This window comes from Apteryx rowi, unplaced genomic scaffold, assembly GCF_003343035.1.
Source record: "Apteryx rowi isolate R43461 unplaced genomic scaffold, aptRow1 scaffold_13, whole genome shotgun sequence".
NCBI classification, from domain to species: domain Eukaryota; kingdom Metazoa; phylum Chordata; class Aves; order Apterygiformes; family Apterygidae; genus Apteryx; species Apteryx rowi.
In genome coordinates, this window is record NW_020447530.1 from 3,070,358 (window position 1) to 3,088,728 (window position 18,371).

Here is an 18,371-nt window from a genome sequence, read left to right on the forward strand (position 1 = left end):
CCGGCTCAACTTCGACCAGCCGCTGCGCAACGCGGGCCGCTTCCCGCCGCGCGCCGCCGCCGCCGCCGACGTGGTGCTGGTGGTGCAGGTGCACGACCGCGCCGAGCACCTGCGGCTGCTGCTGGCGTCGCTGCGGCGGGCGCCGGGCGTGGAGAACGTGCTGCTGGTGCTGAGCCACGACCTCTGGGCCGAGGAGCTCAACCGCCTGGCGGCCCAGGTGGACTTCTGCCCCGTGCTGCAGGTCTTCTTCCCCTTCAGCATCCAGCTCTACCCGCGCGAGTTCCCCGGGCACGACCCGCGCGACTGCCCGCGCGACATCGGCAAGGCAGCGGCGCTGCGCCTCGGCTGCATCAACGCCGAGTACCCCGACTCCTTCGGGCACTACCGCGAGGCCCGCTTCTCGCAGACCAAGCACCACTGGTGGTGGAAGCTGCACTTCGTCTGGGAGCGGGTGCGGGCGCTGCGGGAGCACGCCGGGCCCGTGCTCTTCCTGGAGGAGGACCACTACCTGGCCCCCGACTTCTACCACGTCCTCAAGAAGCTGTGGGCCCTGCGCGGGCGGGAGTGCCCCGAGTGCCAGATCGTGTCCCTGGGCGGCTACGGCCTCGTCCGCGGCGGCTTCGCCGGCAGGGCCGACAAGGTGGAGATGAAGACGTGGAAGTCCACCGAGCACAACATGGGCATGGCCTTCGGCAGAGACACCTACCAGCAGCTCATGGCGTGCACGGACGCCTTCTGCACTTACGATGACTATAACTGGGACTGGACTCTGCAGCATTTGACTGTCTCTTGTCTTCCAAAGTTCTGGAAAGTGCTGGTTCCCGAGATCCCCAGGATTTTTCACACTGGGGACTGCGGCATGCACCACAAGAAGTCCTGCAGACCGTCCACCCAGAGTGCCAAAATCGACTCGCTCTTGAACAGCAACCAACAGCACCTGTTTCCCGAAGCGATGAGTGTCAGTAAAAGGTACTCTATGGCACCCCTGTCCCCTCATGTGAAAAACGGAGGGTGGGGAGATATTAGGGACCACGAACTCTGTAAAAGTTACCGCAGACTTCAGTGAGGAGCGTGCCGGCAGCCTTTTTTTTCCTTTTGAGTTGTTCCATACTGTCTTTTACAGACACTCACATGTATAAAAGCATTTATGATTTGGTTTCTGCTTTAATATGAATAAACATTCTTGTAAAAGGTGTCCCAAAATAGTAATCCTTCATGTTCGGCAACCAGGTCTTTCGAACAGGCTACTTTCTGCTGCTGGGTCACTCAAAGCGGTATTTAAATGTATATGCAAAAAGTGACCACTGCTGTGTTTGCTGGGAGGAAGAGGAGGAGGAGGAGGAGGAGGAGAGAACTGTTATTTAAGTGCATCTTTTTCGGTGCTTATGGCATTTGTTTTCCCCTTCCTCTCCGATGTTTCTTCAGCGCGGCGTGAGCCGGTGCTGCCTGGAGACCTGCGCTGCGGAGGGAAAGGAGGGAGGGAAGGAGCTTTGCTCGGCTCCGGCCAGGGAAGCAGGCCCGGCTGCCGGAATAGCCGGGCTTCCCGGGGAGCCCTCGGCGTTGGCGGGCTCTCCCGCCGGCCGTTGCGTGACACTTGGTACCTGCATTCTGGTTTATTTGCTGTGTATTTGATGATTATATGAAGAAAAAAAAAATCATTGTTTTTACTACAATGTAGATAAATATACAGTTTCTTTTTTTTTTTTTTTTAGTTCTGCCAAAATAAAATTCATTTTTTTTGTAATACCACGGAAGTTTGTCATTCTCCCCAAAAGATAATTTAAGCTTTTATTGCTAAAATGAAAGTCACGAGTTGGGGGTGGAGGGGGGGGGGATCCTTTTTTTTAATTCTCTAAATCCAGAGAGTTGAACAAACACCATCACTCATCCCGGTACCGTACATTAAATTAAAGGTATAATGCAATTCACTAAGTGGGTTAAAACAGAGAAACAAATGAGTGGCACCACACTGACTTCGTCTGGAGCAGGAAGAACTCAACAGTTAGCTCTCAGATTAGTTCAGCTGTGTAAAGTGCCCAGTAAAAAATACTGCTGGGTCCTGGAACGAGGCTGACGGGGGGCTGAAAGCTGGCACCAAAGCGCCGAAGCCAAAGCAAACGCTAAACTACGCTGAAGGGGCTGGCGGGCGTGAAGTCTTTAGAGGTAACTCTTACCTTTGGCTTTGGATGGAAAAAAAAGACTTTATCTCTTGGTTAGATAAAACAGGGAAGGGCACGTAGCAAATGGAAGGGCACGTAGCAAAGCTTTCCTTTTGTCCCCATTTGTCACCTGCATTATGGGTTGTAAATACACTGGTTAAATGTTYGAGAGAGAGGGAGGCAGGTTTTGTAAAATACTCTAATACACAGCTGTTCCTTTTGAATATGCCGTGATAAAACGCGCCCTTTCCCTTGGGCAATTTAACTGCCACGTTCTTGTACAGCCTTTGAGCAACAAGCTTTGGTACCTGCTCCCTCTTCCCGGTTTCACAAAGTCAGTGCTGCTGCTGAGCAGAGCCGGGCCCAGCCCCTTGCTGCCGCCCACGAAGCGTCGCCCGACCGCGAGATGGAAGAGCGCTGGGCTGAACGCGGCCCGGCAGAGCCCTCGTCTCCCAGCCGGAGCGGCCCTGCGCTGGCAGGAAGGGTAGCGCAGATGCTGAACTCGCGCAATAAAGTTTGCGCCGCGTAACCCCCGTGGTAAGTGCTTGGATTGAGCGGGGCAGATTTGAAACAAGTCAAGTTTAATTTTCTTCTGAGGTACGGTTTTGTCCTATTCAACTCAAAAGAGACCAGAAATTATTTCAGAAGCAGTAGGAAAAAGAACTGAAAGTTTATTATTATTAGCCACAGCCTTTCGGTTATTGCACTTCGGAGATGCATGAACTAGGAAACAGCGCACTGAAGTTCATGAGCAACTGCTTTAGAAATGAGTCTATTTTACAAATTGTAAATACTTAGTAGGAGGCTGGCAAGAACAGATGAGATTTTTATTGAGAATTGAATGTGCTCCTTTGACAGACAGCCTGGGGAACGTTTGGATACTGTGCATCTGGAGTGATGTACTGTGACAGAATACATGGTGTAAGTGGTGATCATTTCTAGCAGGCTAATTAGAACTGCTCCATATAATTAGAAATTTCATCTGATTGCTAAAAATCACTGGCACTCTAATCCTACAGTTATCACCAAATGAACGTGTTGAAAAATGATGAATACTGCTTGTTCCTAGGTGGACTAAATGCAGCAATTCCTGAGAGAATCGTTAGAAAAAAGTATATATAAAAATGGTGTATGGAATTTACCAACAGATTAAGAAAATTATGTAAACGATAAAGATGATGAATTTTCTTCCAGGAACTCAAATCCACCTCATGTTAACTACTCGGCTGCATCATTCTTTTCTTGTAAGTAAACATTTCAGCCCATAAATTTGATTAAAGAAAATTCAGACCTATTAACTTCAAAATGAGTAACAAAGTATTCTAAGCTGACATGTAAACAAGACAGGTTAAATAGGAACCTGCTCTCTGCTCTTAGCCCTGAAGTCCTAGACCGGCGCATGGAAGTCACAGAAAGCACTGAACAACAGAAGGAAACCCTAAAATACCCAAATTAGTCCAGTTCATACAACAAGGAATTCTGAAAGGTGACGGCACAGCAGGTTGTGTGATCCCTAATGACCCGCACGCTTCCATCCTGCGCGTCCACTTCTCGGAGAACCGGCGAGGCCGGCCTGCAGTCCGAACCACACTGGTTCGCCTGTGCAGGCTCTGCGCACGCGGCCGCGTCACCCCCTTTCGTTTTTGCCTGCCCTTCCGAATGTAGGCCTGCTTGTTTGTCCGAGTCTGCGGACACGGCAGTTTCAGTTGTTGTGAAAGCACAGTCGACATCTGGTTCGCTGCCCTTAGCTTTGCCAGGAATTGCTGAACTGGTGTCAGAAGGTTCAAGCTGCAAACAATGGTGTGAACTACAACCTATTTTTCCTATTGTTTCAGCCGGTACAAAAGACGTGGAAGTGGCGGTGGTTTCCGTAGCATGTTGTTCTTCAACGGTGTCAGCTGCAGCACAGTTAGTTTCTGTCTCTGGTTGGAGGTCGGCATCGTTCCTCTTTTCAGCGCAGTCTCCTCCCGAGCCGTTAACTGTTTGGGCCTTTCCACCTTGTTCGGAACGAGCTGCCTCCTGCGGCTGCTGCGGAAACAAAGTGTTTTGTATTTAAAACTGAGCACACAAAAATGCTGTAAAGACAGGCCAAGCCACTCACTTCTAGGACTTGTTTCTCAAACATCTACTTCCAGAAAGCCAAGTCAGTAAGGTCCTGGGGTTTTCCTGATCTTGTACGGGGCATGGGAATGAGCGTTAGGGAGGTGGTTTGCTTCCAGAGGGTTTCCTCCGCAGTAGGAAATGCTGCTGGGCAGCTGCCAAGTGATCGCGGCGTATATCGTATATCGCAAGCAACGGTGGAAAAAAGGCAAGTCACCACACCCYGGCTCTTGTTTTCCACAGCTGCGTGGCTACAGGATTAGCCGCAGGATCTAAACTTACCTTGCGAGAAGTGTGCTTTAGCCTTACGCTTAGGAAACGACAGGAGAGGTTTTGCGGGTAAGAGCTGTCTTTCTCCATCTGCGCCTTAATCCAGGAATCGCTCCCGTTTGCCGTGGGAGAGCATTAGCTCTGAAACCTGATGCTGTCTAAACAGCACTTATCCAATTTCACTGTTAGCTATTGACTGCTTCAGCAAAAACTTGCAGGTAATTCGCGTGTCTCTATCAGTGCATAGTCTGGAGCAGAAAGGGATCGATCCAGAGGTGGCTCAATTCATGGATTCGGAGACCGCGCTGCTCTGACACTTACCCAGCCGTCTCTGACCCCAAAGCCGCTCCAACACTAAGTGCTTCTCAACACTCAGTGTGTATGAACGACTTAAGATATTTGACCTTCCCTTTCTGAGGTACAAAAACATCCAAATGTGCTCTCCAAAAATCTGAATTTTAATTTTTTTTAAATGTACAGTCCACACCAGTTATAAAAGTTAGGCCAGTGAAGTAAGACTGGAACCACTGGCTTTAGAGTAAGCTCCGCAGTCCTCCAGCCTAGCTCCAGAGGTCACGCGCTGTATCTGAACTTGTTTTGCAAGCAGCCACGTACATGGTGCCTATAGCTGCACTCTCTAGTTTATGACCACAGCTATAAGCTGATGGCCCCTGCGTGTTATCTCTCCGTTAAGAAAAGTTTTAAATACATTTCTAATGCAGCGTCTACCAGCGATCCCAGTCAATTTGGGGGGGGGGGGGTCTACCTCACATTTTCCTATTTCCAAAACGAATGTTTTGTCTTCTTCTGACAAACAGAAGGGAGTAAAGAAGCTGTGGTGGCTGTGTCCCCGTGCACTTAAACAAGAAAGAGATATTCAAATATTCTTGTTTTTAAAATAGAAGATGAAGAGCCGAGAGAGCTAATTTCTGTTTCTACTGCTGGTGCAAATTTCCCAAAGGATTTTTGCCAAGTTCTTTRACCTTTGTCCTATGTTGTAAAGGGAGGCAGTTTTAACGCCGGGACAGGCTCCGGAAGCAGGCTACCTTATAGGCTTTATATAGACAGGATGACTGAGGAAGAAGGGCAGTCTGAACGATGCCTTAAACATTACCAGCAGCGATTTCGAGGTCAGAGTTTAAGGTTAACAGTGGCACATTTAATTACCTACACAACAGGAAACCACCAAGTATTCAAGAAATTATTACACTGAATAAACATAAAGAGACCCGGCTCTTCGAAAGCCCTCAAGGCTTCCTCTGTCTTTGTGGTCAGGCAGACAGTAAAGCAGTGGGATTAACCGAGCACCCTCCGTCCATCTGAATGAGCCCTTTCCACCTCATGCCCCCAGCGGTTTCTCCGCTCTCCTTCCCTCCGGATCTCAGGGCCCTAAGGATAAGCTCTGCATACCCTGCGCCTGCCACTGCAAGTATCCATGCAATGGATGGAAGCCTTTAACCGTGGGCTCCAATACGCTAACCCAAACACGTATCTAGGAAGGACATGGATTATCCACTTATTTCCATTTCAAGAAAACTCCGGTTTTGTTCCGACGACGGCTGCCCTGATTTGTTTGCAGCGTGGGGTCATCAGCTCTGCCCTGGCAGCCCTTGCGGTCCCTCTAAATGATAAATACTGCTCAGTTACTTAGTCGTTTTTGTTTTAATGCCAGTGAGGGATTTAGTGCGTGGATGCGTTCTGTATTCCTGAAAGAAGAAAGCACCGTCTTTAATGACAGAATCACAGCTCTCCATCTTCCCAGTGAAACATAGGTGGTTCCACTCCACTGCTCACATTAAACGGCACAAACGTGAACCTGTGTTTCTAAAACCCGACATACTCACAAACACGCCCCTCTCTACAGTCTTCCCTGCTGAATCGAGACAAACCAGGAGCGAAGCTGTTCCAGTCACGTGCRATGCTGCCTTGTTAAAGTACTGCCCATCAGTCAGCAATGTGTGCTGCTGCCAGCGAGATCCTTACCTGTAACCTGATTTGACTCTTGTCCTCAGTAACATCAAGTACTTCAATTAAAGGCTGACTTTCCGGTACTGACTCTTTGCAAAAGGAAGGGCATAAAACAGTGCCGAGAAATCTGTCAACGTTTTCTTCACTGACAAACAATCTTTCCTAAAGAAAAGAAAAAAAAAAAACAGGTTACGTTTCACAGGACACTTCAGTGATTCTGGAGCAAGCAGCCCACTGAAAACGAAGCCAGAGCTGCTTCCCACCGCAGCTTTCGCAGCGGGCTCACCTCTAGTCCCAGATTTAGGCAGTCGGAAGTAATGAGCTGAAGTGAAATTGAGAAACAGCRTTCAGCTCGTCTCCATGAGCAGCACACACCTGCATCGCACGCAGAGGACGGTTAAGGGGAGCGTAYGTTTTCCTGGCTCAATACAGGATTATTGCACAGATTCAGAATCCCCCCAGAGGAGCGGTTCGCAACAACATGGTCCCGCTGCCCTCACCTCTCCTAAAATCAGGGAGAAGTTTTACATTTACGCATTTGTTTCRATGTCTTGCTTTAGGAAAACGCAAACATCTCACTGGACTGTAATTCCAGCACGTTTGAATCCTCAGGTTTCAAGATCAGCCCTTGTAAAGCAAAGACTATAAAATACACACGGCAATATCCATTTCACATCCATCTACGGAGGCTTCTCGCATCTGCGCTTAGGCAAGAGTAAATACCAGCGGAGAGAAATGGAGAGGTAACCCACAGTTAAACATGGCAGTCTGGGACATGTTTTAAGGCTCTTAATATGCAGTTCACAAACAGCGTGAAACGCGTTGCTACAGGTCTTAAATCAGTTACAAGCATTAAAGGTCCTAAAAATATATCCTGGAGGAGCTGTTTCCTAAGAACGACGGTGCTTGCCCTGTTCTCATGTTCTTCCTAAAACATTGGTTATAGGCTGCGGTTAAGGACAGACTTCAATGCAGCAAGACTGGATATTCAGTCTAAGCCGGGGTGCTACACTTTTATGTTCTGTGTATTACGTTTCCTGTTTAACGATGAACCGTTTAATTAGCAATAGGAGAAAAACGTTGCAAACCGCCTTTAAGTAATGCTATTACATCTCTCATTCCAATTCTGCTCTTCTGTCAACCCAGTGAAAGTTAAATTCAATCACCTCTGACATAGTTGGGACTCAGAGGCAAAAAGGCAAATCTGAACTTTTTTGGCCCCCTGCAAGKGTAGCCTTATGCACATCCAGATGCCGCACGGTGTCTCGGATACAAAATTTAACTGCCACCTTTAAAAAAAATCCCGCAAGGGAAAAATAAAATAGCTTCCTAATTCTGCGATATGCAGATGAGAAATCACAATATGGAAAGTCATAACAYACTTGGTGCTGGTTTTCAAAACCACCAGATTAGATTAATTTTCTATCCGGAAAGATTTACAATCCAGGCAAACAGCCGACAWGGGATGCAGAGAGAGTTTGCGAAAAGAGCAAACTGCAGCGCGGCCACCCGGACTGAAAAGCCTCTGGCAAGAGAAACGCTTGCGTTTTTGCACGCAAAGCCTAAAGACGGTTTTCCCTCGTGCTKCTTCCTTTCCTGCGTGCCAGAGAGGGAGCTCCCTGGTGCTTTAGGCTTGCAGAAACACTCCTACGTGCCTTTTTGCTTGCTTGCTTCTGCTTGAAAGACGCCCAGAGTCGCTCACCTCCCGCTGGCGCCGCAGAGCTGAAGCGCAGGTGTCCGGGTGCGGACGGGGGCGCAGAGCGGAGCGGAGGCAGGAAGCCCGCGCGCCGCTTCGGCTCCCGCGAGCCGCAGCTTGGCAGGGCCCGGGGCAGCGCAGGAGCCACCTTCCCACCTCCACTGGCATCGCTGTGCCCACGCACAACGCTTCCCTCCTGCCGCGCTTTCGGCACGCTGCGGAGCCAGGGCGAAAGGGAGCCTGCCCCCAAAGCGCACCAAAAAAAGACAAAAAGCTCCCGAAACACAGCTGTCCTCGCTCAGCTGAGAACTCTAAATCCCATGCCAGCAATTCAGCTTCAGCTGGCGTGTTCCTGCTCTGAAAGTGAAAACAGGAGGCGAAGGAGGGAACGTTTTCCCAGAAGCTGGAGACTCCGACTGAGCGAGGACAAGGCGAGCCCAGAGCTTGTTACTATTTTTTCCTCCAAAATAACCGTTACGAGATTTCCACATCTCAACACACAGCTTGGGAGAAGGAACGACTTTGTTTTTCAAGGTCTCAGCAACTTTGCTTCCAGTTTCTGCTCTCTCATCTACTGTCCTTACCACGCGCAAGTCTCTTGGCCTCCACTTCTCCTGCGCAAAACGGGGATAATGATCATTTTTTCCTCTGAACTGGTACTTGTTTTGTCTAGAGAGAGCCTTTCGTAAGAGGACTATCTTACTGTGCGTCCGTGCTCTTACTAAAATTGGTACCCAGTTGTTAATGTCTATGTGGAGCGCTACAGTTAAATCGCAGGTGCGGGAATCTGGAGAGGAGAYGCTTTAAAAGACAAGAATTAATGAAATGTTTTCTCTGTGCCAAACTATAGCAAGTTTCTCTCTTAAATCACGTTGTCTGAATTGATTTTAACCACACGCTCGCTTGCAGGAACTGCAAGGCTGCTGCCTCGCAGGTTTGTGCCGCGACGCAACAGCTGCCGAGCRGTAACGAAGGGAGCGCTGCACCGTGTTTTAACGCGCGGCTTCCCACGAAATGGGCGCACGGTCTCACGGCAGCGTTTCTGAAAGAGCAGGGGACAGTTTACGCAGACCGAGGCCCCTTACGACCGCACGGGAGGCCCGAAGCCGCGAGGGTCTGGCTGCACGCGAAGGGCTGCCGGTGCCTCTCCAAGTCGCTCGGCAAATGGCACCGCTCGGCACGAGCGATCGCCGCGCCGAGGAGAGCGGCGACCATCGTCCCGAATGCAAACGCAGCTTTGCGCTTTGGCAACAAACCCGGTGAATCTTTCGGAAGTTTGTTTTTTTTTTTTCCCCTGATTAAAAGCAAAATTATTTATTCTGTTCGCAGCAAATCCTGTTAAAAAAACTAAAATGCAATGGAAGGTCTGTTTATTGTGATTTTACACGCAGGATGGAAAGTTACAGTTTGTGACGACGTTCGTATCATTTTGTCCAGTTACTACAAACCAGCTTTATCGGGCTGAATAGCAACTTGACACCGTATTCCCAAAGCACTGCGCTTACATTTTAAGTAATAAGTATTTAAAACGTTATCACAGCAGTGCCCAGTGGCCTGCCATAAATCAAGGTATCGTGAGCTGTACGCCCAAGCAGTGCTGTTTGTTATCAATATAATGATCGTCATTAGCCTGTTGAGACAGCGAGCGACTGCAACTCCGGCTTTGCATTCACCGCGAGCACACACCGAGGCGCTTATATTACCGCAGATGTTATCAAAGCACAGACCTTGGCAAAAAAAAAAAAGATTCAGGAATATGTTTTAAAGCCTGTTTACTCTGGTTCAGAAGGGCAGCAGAGGGCAAGCGTCCACAGAATGATTTAAATGACCCTGTAAAATAATTCTTCAGTTTTAGACAGTTTATTTCCTGATATTTATGATAGTCTCGGAGCAACTTGGAATTTAAATTTATTCTTCCCCATACATACCGTCTTCCGCTGTTTGGTACACACTCATTTTTCCTTGCGACTAAACTGAGATCAAATTAACATAAACGTTAGCACAAATGACTTTGGTTTCTAGAACGCTTCGTCGTTCGAAAGCGTCTTCCCAGCCCGCGCGCTTGGCACGGCGCTGAGCGCGCGCGGCCGCAGCAGAAGCGGCGGCAGCCCGGGGGGGGGGGGTCTCGCCGTGGCCGCCCTCCCCGAGGGAATGGCTGTTTTACGTAATTTTAGCCCGACTCTTTCATTACCATCCCGAGTAACCTCACACACAGACTGCAACAAGCCTAAAAGCAGGGCAGGTTTCAGGCTTACGTTATTTGCATGTCTTTTACGGTGAAACGACGCCAGTGCGAAAAGGGACGTAGATCTGCAGCTCTCCTGGCCTCTTGGTTTGGACAGTCCCACTGCAAACCAGCTCGGCATGAGAACGTGAAGCTCCTAGTTTGCAGGAACGAAAGTAGCTGTACCAGCCTGGAAATTTTTATAAGCTATTCACGGCTGCAAAGATTAAGCAGTTCAAAGGAGGCTTTGACCAGCTTAATCAGTAGGTTAATAATGTTTCCTGACATAACTGTGCTCTGTATACGTACACTATTTCCATAAGGCATCTAGCAATTAAAGGCTAGGCAGAAATGAGTTTGTTTTATAGCAGAAACAAACTAATTATGATTTTTAATGTAGTTTGGAAAAGAGACGTGTAGGGTCGTGTTGGGGATGAGTGTAGATGTCGGTGGTCTAAAAAAAAAAAAAAAAAAAAAAAAAAAGAAGGCAAACAATACATTTGTGCTGTTCTCCTTTTCTGTCCTTCTCTGACCTCCCAACACAACTTGCCAAGAGTCCTGAAACACTGAGCACAGAATTAACCGAACCAAAAATAAACATTTGTAGGACTAAGCGCAAAAGTCCTAGTCTCTAGCATCGTCTTCCAAGAAGTGACCTTTAAGCACAGTACACTAACGCTCTGCAGTATTGCATAAATTGAAAATTAAAACATGGATTGAAATGTTCAAAGGCGGCTCGCAACACAACCCGAAACAGCTTGGAAATAATAACAAAGCCTACGTGCGACAGGAAAGCCAGCCAGACCACGCCTGATCTCGCATTCAGGTGGGATCCAGCACTTGCGCGCGCTCAGGAACGCATCCTTCTAAACGTTCTCCATAAAGATGTCAGCGTATCACAAAGCAATTCCCACAAACAATATAACACGTGCTTAGTCTAAACCATAAACAATCAGGAATTTTTAGTATGACACTTTCCGTATTGTTAAATCAATGCCAATCCGTAGCAAAGCAGAGGAAACATTCGGAACCCCACAGAGGGTTGTTTGCTCCTCAAAGTCACCTCAACGCGAGACAAATCCCGATATTCTCCGTAATACAACAGGGGCTTTTGTTACAAGAGCATTTCCTTGTTCCTCCTGGAGCAAAGGAGAGGTTCGACATTGTATAGCAATGACAACAAAACTGAGAAGTTTCTCTGTGCCACCGTATCCAAGGAGGTTAAATCTTGTGATTGGGCTCCCGAGAGATAAATTACACATGAGAACGTGTATGGACTACGACGGAAGGGGGGAGCACGAGTCCCCGCGTAACCACGTTGGTTTTGCTTCAAACGCATCGGGGATCAGTGGAAGTCAGCGATTCCCTCCCCCAAAGAGGAGTACTCTAGGATGCAATCACTGAGCAGAAAAGCATACATCCTGGGAATAAAATCATTTCAGTTTGCCGAGAAGCAAGGGCGGGCAGGCGTGCGGATCGGCAGGGGCGGGAAGGGCCTGCTGAATACACTGCGGTTATTACTTCAACCCATCTTTTTCCAATCAAAGGAAAATGAGCACACATGACCCAAAATCGCAGGCAGAATTAATTATCTGCCAAATGCGTTTCACATGCTGAGCCTACAAGTCTGAAGAATGAACTGTACAGTCCAGATACACCCAGCAGAAGACTGGTTTTTACTTCTGTTAAGAGTCAGGCATTTAATCCCAGGAGACCGAGCATTAGAAGACAGTGCTTTAAGGCGGAATGATTTAAGTCTTTGTCAACTCCAGCTCTGCCTTAAACAGGACATTCTGGGACACATGGTTCTCAAAAACCTTGCCTGGACGCTTACAGATTTTATTAGTGGTTATTTAACTCTCAACCATTCTTTTTCATCATTTATTCCCCAGGCTCCGTTATCTTAAAATGGTGACTCTCTAAGGCTGGGGCTTCCCAGGCCTGAGCTCTCAGGATTTAAACAACTGGAAGTGAGAAAGGCGGTACCGGATAAACTGCAATAAAGGAGCAACACCTACCGCTGTTTCCGTCAAGGCAAAGAGCAGAGGGTGATTCTGGCGGCGAAGCTGGGTGGCGTTCTCAGGTCCTGGGTCTCTCTTCCCCCAGCAAACCCAGAGCCACGAGGCCTCCAGAAAGACAAACTTCTTGGGGTCTCTCATACAGTGTTCGAGGAGAAAGGCCAGTGATGAAGGATAAATTTTAAGCCCCTGAAATATAAGTGACCCTGGCCTAAGAAGTCCAAGTTAGGGAAATTTTAGTTTTATGGGATTTCTGCTCACCGTAACAAGTGGGTAGATGTTATGGTTTGCACAAGGAGCGAAACTACTCAAAGAGGAAGAGAAGCAGCGGCTGGAGATGCTGATAAAAAGTTGTGTCTCGGAGTCAGAGAGCTATCGCACGGGAGAGTGGGAAAATCAAAATGAAATCAAGAGCAATCAAATGAAGGAATACCTGCAATGACACATTAAAAGTCTGGGGATGGAGGGATGACGACTGTTGTACTGTAAAGATCTGCTGGATGTAAGCACTCGCTTTTGCTTGGGTGGGAATTCAGACTGTTCAGCATCTATGGAAACTGAGGTCTAAATATATCATCTTTCAGCACAGGGATTTGAACGTATCTAACTTTACAAAAAGAAAACCAGTCCTTGATATTCTCTTTCAAGAATATTGTCTTAAGCACAATCTAAACTCATTCTTCTGCCAATACGGGTATCAGACCAATTGCTAACAAGAAAAGAGGCTAGTGCAGGAAGAGGAACATCACCGGCATGCAAGGCAGGACTGTGCAGTTACCGGCACCGTTATTGCACATGCTGATCTAGGCGCAGGCGCGGAGGCAATAAAAGCGAAGCGATGCATGCTGCACCACATCCTGGCCCAGGGACAAGGCTGCTGAAGACATGCATTCTGCTCATGCAGCGCACAACTACCATAACACGTTTTCCTGGCCGTTTGGCAAGTTAATGGGAGACAACTACACAGGCAGCGTGGCAGAGTATTGCAACAGCCACTGCGGTGAGAGCTGCCACGGCGTCGGGCAGATTTCTGAAGCAACTAACCCAGCAAGGAACCTGTTCCCAGCGGTGTGAAAACCGCAGCATCCTCCTGGTCTCCAGTAAGAAGCAACTTCCCAGAAGTTACCAGAATAGGAATTTCGTATCCGTAAGAAAATACTTGCCTCTTCTTCAGACACTGTCCACTATCCTCTACCGATGCTACTGGGGGAAAAGAGTACAAACAAGGGAACAACAGAGCAGCTGGGAGGTGGAGGTTAAAATTCCTGTTCACCGAGGACACTGGTGCCTGATGCAACTCCTTGTAGATCTGGATGCAGAAAATACACCTCAGATCAACAGAAACAGATTCAGAACAGAAAAATACCAGAAATTACAGCAGAGAAATAAAAGAAATCAATAAAAGTAGAAGAGAGGCTGTCAAGAGCAAATAGTTAATAGACAGAAGACAGCATATAATAGTAGCTCTAATTAAATATTAATTTTTCTCACTGCACTCTGAGTGAATGCAGTTATCAGTGCTGGCACAGACACTTTGGGGAAATAGCACAATTAAAAAAAAAGCAAACAGAAGAAATGACTTCAGATTATCTTAAATGCTTCATTTTGCAGGCCTGCTATCCAAAAGGACTGCACTTCAGAAGAAGTCAATCTTTTTAGTCTGCTACATAAATTAATAGCCTGTTACTGGTTCCCAAACTCCTTTTCCTCTTACTCCACCCAAAACATTTGGTAATATATAAGTTCAGCATATTTAAAAAAGTTTAACTCACAAAAAGGTGATGGATGGCCTTTTAACAACTTTCAAAAGACATTTCCCCAGTCACATTAATGAATGCACACACCGAACACCTTAATCATTAGACTGAGATCAAAAGACGCAAAAACAGTAATCAGTCGCAATCACACTATTGAAGGCATTTTGCAGCAGAATTTCCTCTTCCCAAACTGAATTCACTGCTCTCAGCAATATCCCCATGTAGTCACAGAAAGCTGTTTTTTTCCTTAAAAAACGTAGAACTTTGCTACAACAATTTAAAATGATAAACACTAACAAAACAGAGTATTGCAAGGATGTCTCAAACCACTGTATTGTCACTACATTACTGTTTCTGCCAAACTTTGAGAAACTGCAGCAGGTCGTTAGACCCTCCGGTAATGAGACCGTTAAACTTACATGTATGTAGGCCTGCATGCCATAAAGCAATGAGAAAGCATGCTGACATGCACCACGACGCATGGTAAGAGATGGAAAAAGCAGTTAAAATGCCTTTACTTCCTATAAACACGTGCCCGCTGTAGCTCTGCAGAGAGCAGGCAGCAGGGTGCCCGGCGGCTGCTTTGACATTGCATCGGCCCCCAGCACTCGCTCGTACCGATTACCAGCGATGCCACATGTTCCGTGGTCCCACTTGCACAGACCTGCAAGCTCCTGCTTCAGTAAAAGCGAAGGAAAACGCTTTCCAAACAGTTCAGGTGGCTCTTAATATTCTCTCTTCGTCTGCGGTACTTACCTGAAGCAATCAGCTCCTCCTTCGGAGGAGCAGCTATCACAGGAAAGCGAGGTAGCCTCTACTTAGGCCTGCTGAATGAGAGATAAAATGTGAAGATTCAGCTGCACATATGCTAACTGGACACAAACATCTCCTTTGGGATTATACAGTGTTTTCTAATTCTAGGGTTGGAGCAATTACTGCACGGCAAGCCACCATCCCAATACCCATGCTTTAAGTCAGCTTTCTGGACTTGCACTGTCACGGTACGTGATCCAAACTGTAAAGGATTTTATTGCTCTCAGGGCTGAAAAGTTACACGAGAATTATGCTGTCTTAATCGCTGTTCACAATAAGTTTTCTGAAGCACCGAGCTCACACAATAACGTGGTTCTCCACAAAACCGCTGTGAATGCTTCTCCATGGGAAAAGTGCCTTGGCACGAGCAGCTCTTTGGGGGGGGGGGGGGAAACTGCCAACTCTCGCTAAGCGTTGTTAGCCAGATGTGGTACGTGTGCCAAGCTCCTTACGTCACAGGGAGCATTCACGGCCTAACGACCCATAAAATAATAAAACATATAAACCAGAATCATATTCAGACTAGTAAGAAGAGAGAATAAAGAACCAGCCCAACAAAAGGGCAATCAACAGCCGACTGTTTGCAGTCACTCTTTTCCGTATTACTCTGGTTGAGCTAATAGGTGTTTCTCCAGCTGTAAAAGGGGAATTCTGTCCTGAAATACAGGGAGATGGGTCTATTCCACTCACATGCCTGCATTTCGAGAAGCTGTATGTACGTACRTATGCTTGTATTACAAACATCTGCTTGTTTTTCATGTGAATACACTGCATGTGCAAGAGGGTCATTCGCACGGCCTACAAGATTAAAGCTAAGCCTGCAGRACAGGCCCTGTTTTCCCTCATCATCAAAGTTTTCCTAGAAAAGCCCGCTCAGGAGGYGGAAGTCTTTTCAACCCCAACTCTGTGACAGGACCTTTGCGCTGCTGGGAGGAGGCCAGCACAAATAAGGTCCTTCCACTTAGCCCAGTAAGGGCTCTCTGCAGGGAGCAATTTCCACCACTACCAACTTCTTTTGATCTTGCGCCGATAACCTAACAACTCCCCAAGGCGACCGTTCAGGCGCAAACCCAGCCAGCGGAAATCACGTACTTCAGCGAAGCATGGGATTCCCGGGAGCGTGACGCCCGCGCCCTGCCGCTTCCAGGCGGTTACCTGCAGCGCGGAGGCGTCGAGGCCGAAGCAGAGCTTCTCCCAGGGCCCGGTGCTGCCGGGGGCTTTGGCGAGCGTGATGGCAGCGTTGTGGGCAGACACGTCGACGCTGGCCTCTGCGGGAGCCAAGCTGTTCTCTGGAGGGAACTGTAGGAAGAGGGCGTAGGCGCCGGCGCAGCTGGAGAAGCGGAGGYGGTAGTGGTGGGCGCCCAGGTCGCCGCGGAGGCTCTGGGGCAGGATGCCGGGCACCTGCAGCAGCAGGGTGACRGAGGCCTCGTCCTGGCGGCACTGGAAGGGAGGGCACAGGGCAGCCCCGGGGCTGCCGGCGGCGCAGCCCGGGGAGAGAGCCATGTCCCCGGGGGCCGCCGGCGGGGCCTGGCTCTCGGGGGGGTCCGGAGGGGGGTCCCCGAGGCCGCACGTGCTCTGGGCCGCACCGCCAGGGCCCGGAGCCGGGGCCGGGGCTGGGGGAGGATCTGCGTCGCCGCTGCCCTCCTCAGCCGCCGGCTCCCCGGGCGCCTCGCTCGGCCTCTCCGCCCCCCCCACGGCGGGCGGCGGCGGCGGCACCACGGGCAGCGTGACGAGGAGCTGCCGCTTGGCCTTGTTGAAGGCGGCGCGCCCGGCGCCCTCGTCCACGGCGTAGGGGAGGCGCAGGCGCAGGCGGTAGGCGGGGCGCTGCGAGTCGAGGCGCAGCTGGCGGCCGCGGATTTCGAGCGCGGCCTGCGCGGCGCAGCGCAGCAGCGGCAGCTCCACGGTCAGCACCAGCTCGCGGGGCACGGGGCTGGGCGCCGCGTCGCGGCAGTACCGGTAGTCCTGCAGGTCCACGTAGGAGCGGTGCCGCAGGCTCCAGCGCGGCGTGGTGGGGCCGGCGGGCCGGGGGTAGGGGTAGGGGAAGGGCGGCAGCGGCGAGTCGCCGTCGTCGCCGGGCGGCGGCGGCGGGGGGCCGCCGGGCAGCGGGCTGCGGATGACGGGCGCCTGCGGGACGCCCTTGTAGGTGGCGCCGCGGAGGACGGTGGCGTTGGCGCGGTCGAGCTGCACGGCGAAGCGGCGCTCCACGGCCTCCAGCGCCGTGTCGCTGAGCAGGCGGCGGAAGCGGGCGCTGCGGGCGGCCAGGCGCAGCGCCTCCGGGTGGAAAACCACGTCGTAGACCAGGCGGCGGCCGCCGCCGCGGCCCAGCTCCTCGCGGCCCGGCGCCAGGCTGTAGGGCAGCGCCCAGCGGAGGCCGCCGGGCTCGGCGCGGGGCTGCGGCCGGCCCAGGTGCGGGTTGCTGCAGACGTTGAGGTAGCAGCGGCGGGTGCCGGCCTGGCTGGTGCGCAGCACATAGCCCGCCGTGGGGTGGATGAAGCGCACCTCCACGCCGCGCTCCCGCTCCAGGGCCGTCACCTCCTCCTCGTACAGCCGCCGCTGCTCCGGGTCGGCCAGCTCCGCCGCGTAGTCGGCGAGCAGCGTCCGGAACTGCTCGTCGCGGAAGGCCCGCTGGAGCCGCTCCACCTCCTCGGCGCTGAGATCCAGGTCCTCCAGCTGCCCCGCGCCCGCCATGGCCGCGCTCCGGCCTGGCCCGGCCGCGCGCGTTGCTGTGGAGACGCTAAACAAGATGGCGCTTCCCCCTACCGGCGCCGCGCGCGTTACCGTGGAGACGCCAAACAAGATGGCGCCTCCCCCTACAGGGCCGCGCGCGTTGCCGTGGAGACACCAAACAAGATGGCGCCTCCCCCTCGCCCGCCGGCCTCCGCTGTGCGAGGCCTCCTTGTGCCGCCCTCCCCGCTCCTTTGGCCTCCACGGCTTCTTGCTTCCTCCTCGCCTTCTCCCCCAGGGGCGGCTCTAGGCTTCCCTCATCTCCTCCGCTCCCGGCTGCGGCAGCTCCTCCATGCTCACCTCGGAGCTCTCGTTTTGACCTCGCCTTCCCGGGTCTCGTCAGGGGTCAGGCAGGCTTGAGCCTGGCTGGCTGCTGCTGAGGCTCCTCCGTCCATGCCGGGCGCGTTTTGGGCGCTCGCCCGCTCCTGTGAGCGGCTGGAAGAGCTTTTTGCCTCCTTTCGTCAAGCGGGAGTCGAGGTCACGCGCGGAGGGGCCGCTCCGCGGCGTGAGCCGAGCCCCGTGCCCATGGGGAAGCCAGCACTGCCACAGTCTGGTTCCTTCCTCCTGCCCCGCCGCTCCTTTGGCGCGATTTTCCCAGAACAGCAGCCTCCTCCCAGCCTTTTGCAGGAGTTTCAAAGGATC

General features: G+C 50.9%; 2 protein-coding genes across 2 annotated transcripts; one reads left to right on the plus strand and one right to left on the minus strand.

Annotated features, from left to right (window-relative positions):
- Nucleotides 1-4: 4 nt before the first annotated feature.
- Nucleotides 5-1,674, plus strand: MGAT2 (mannosyl (alpha-1,6-)-glycoprotein beta-1,2-N-acetylglucosaminyltransferase; the record flags this gene model as incomplete). The annotated part of the gene is made up of 1 exon (XM_026056067.1): nt 5-1,674. A coding segment is annotated over one exon (1,062 nt), but the record flags the coding sequence as incomplete, so codon positions are not given.
- Nucleotides 1,675-2,813: 1,139 nt separating this feature from the next.
- Nucleotides 2,814-17,712, minus strand: DNAAF2 (dynein axonemal assembly factor 2). Its single transcript, XM_026056150.1, has 3 exons — nt 16,161-17,712; nt 6,513-6,659; nt 2,814-4,187 (listed from the first exon to the last, which is right to left on the minus strand). The coding sequence occupies exons 1-3, from the start codon at nt 17,691-17,693 to the stop codon at nt 3,612-3,614; spliced, it is 2,256 nt and encodes a 751-aa protein (XP_025911935.1). The 5' UTR covers nt 17,694-17,712; the 3' UTR covers nt 2,814-3,611.
- Nucleotides 17,713-18,371: the final 659 nt, after the last annotated feature.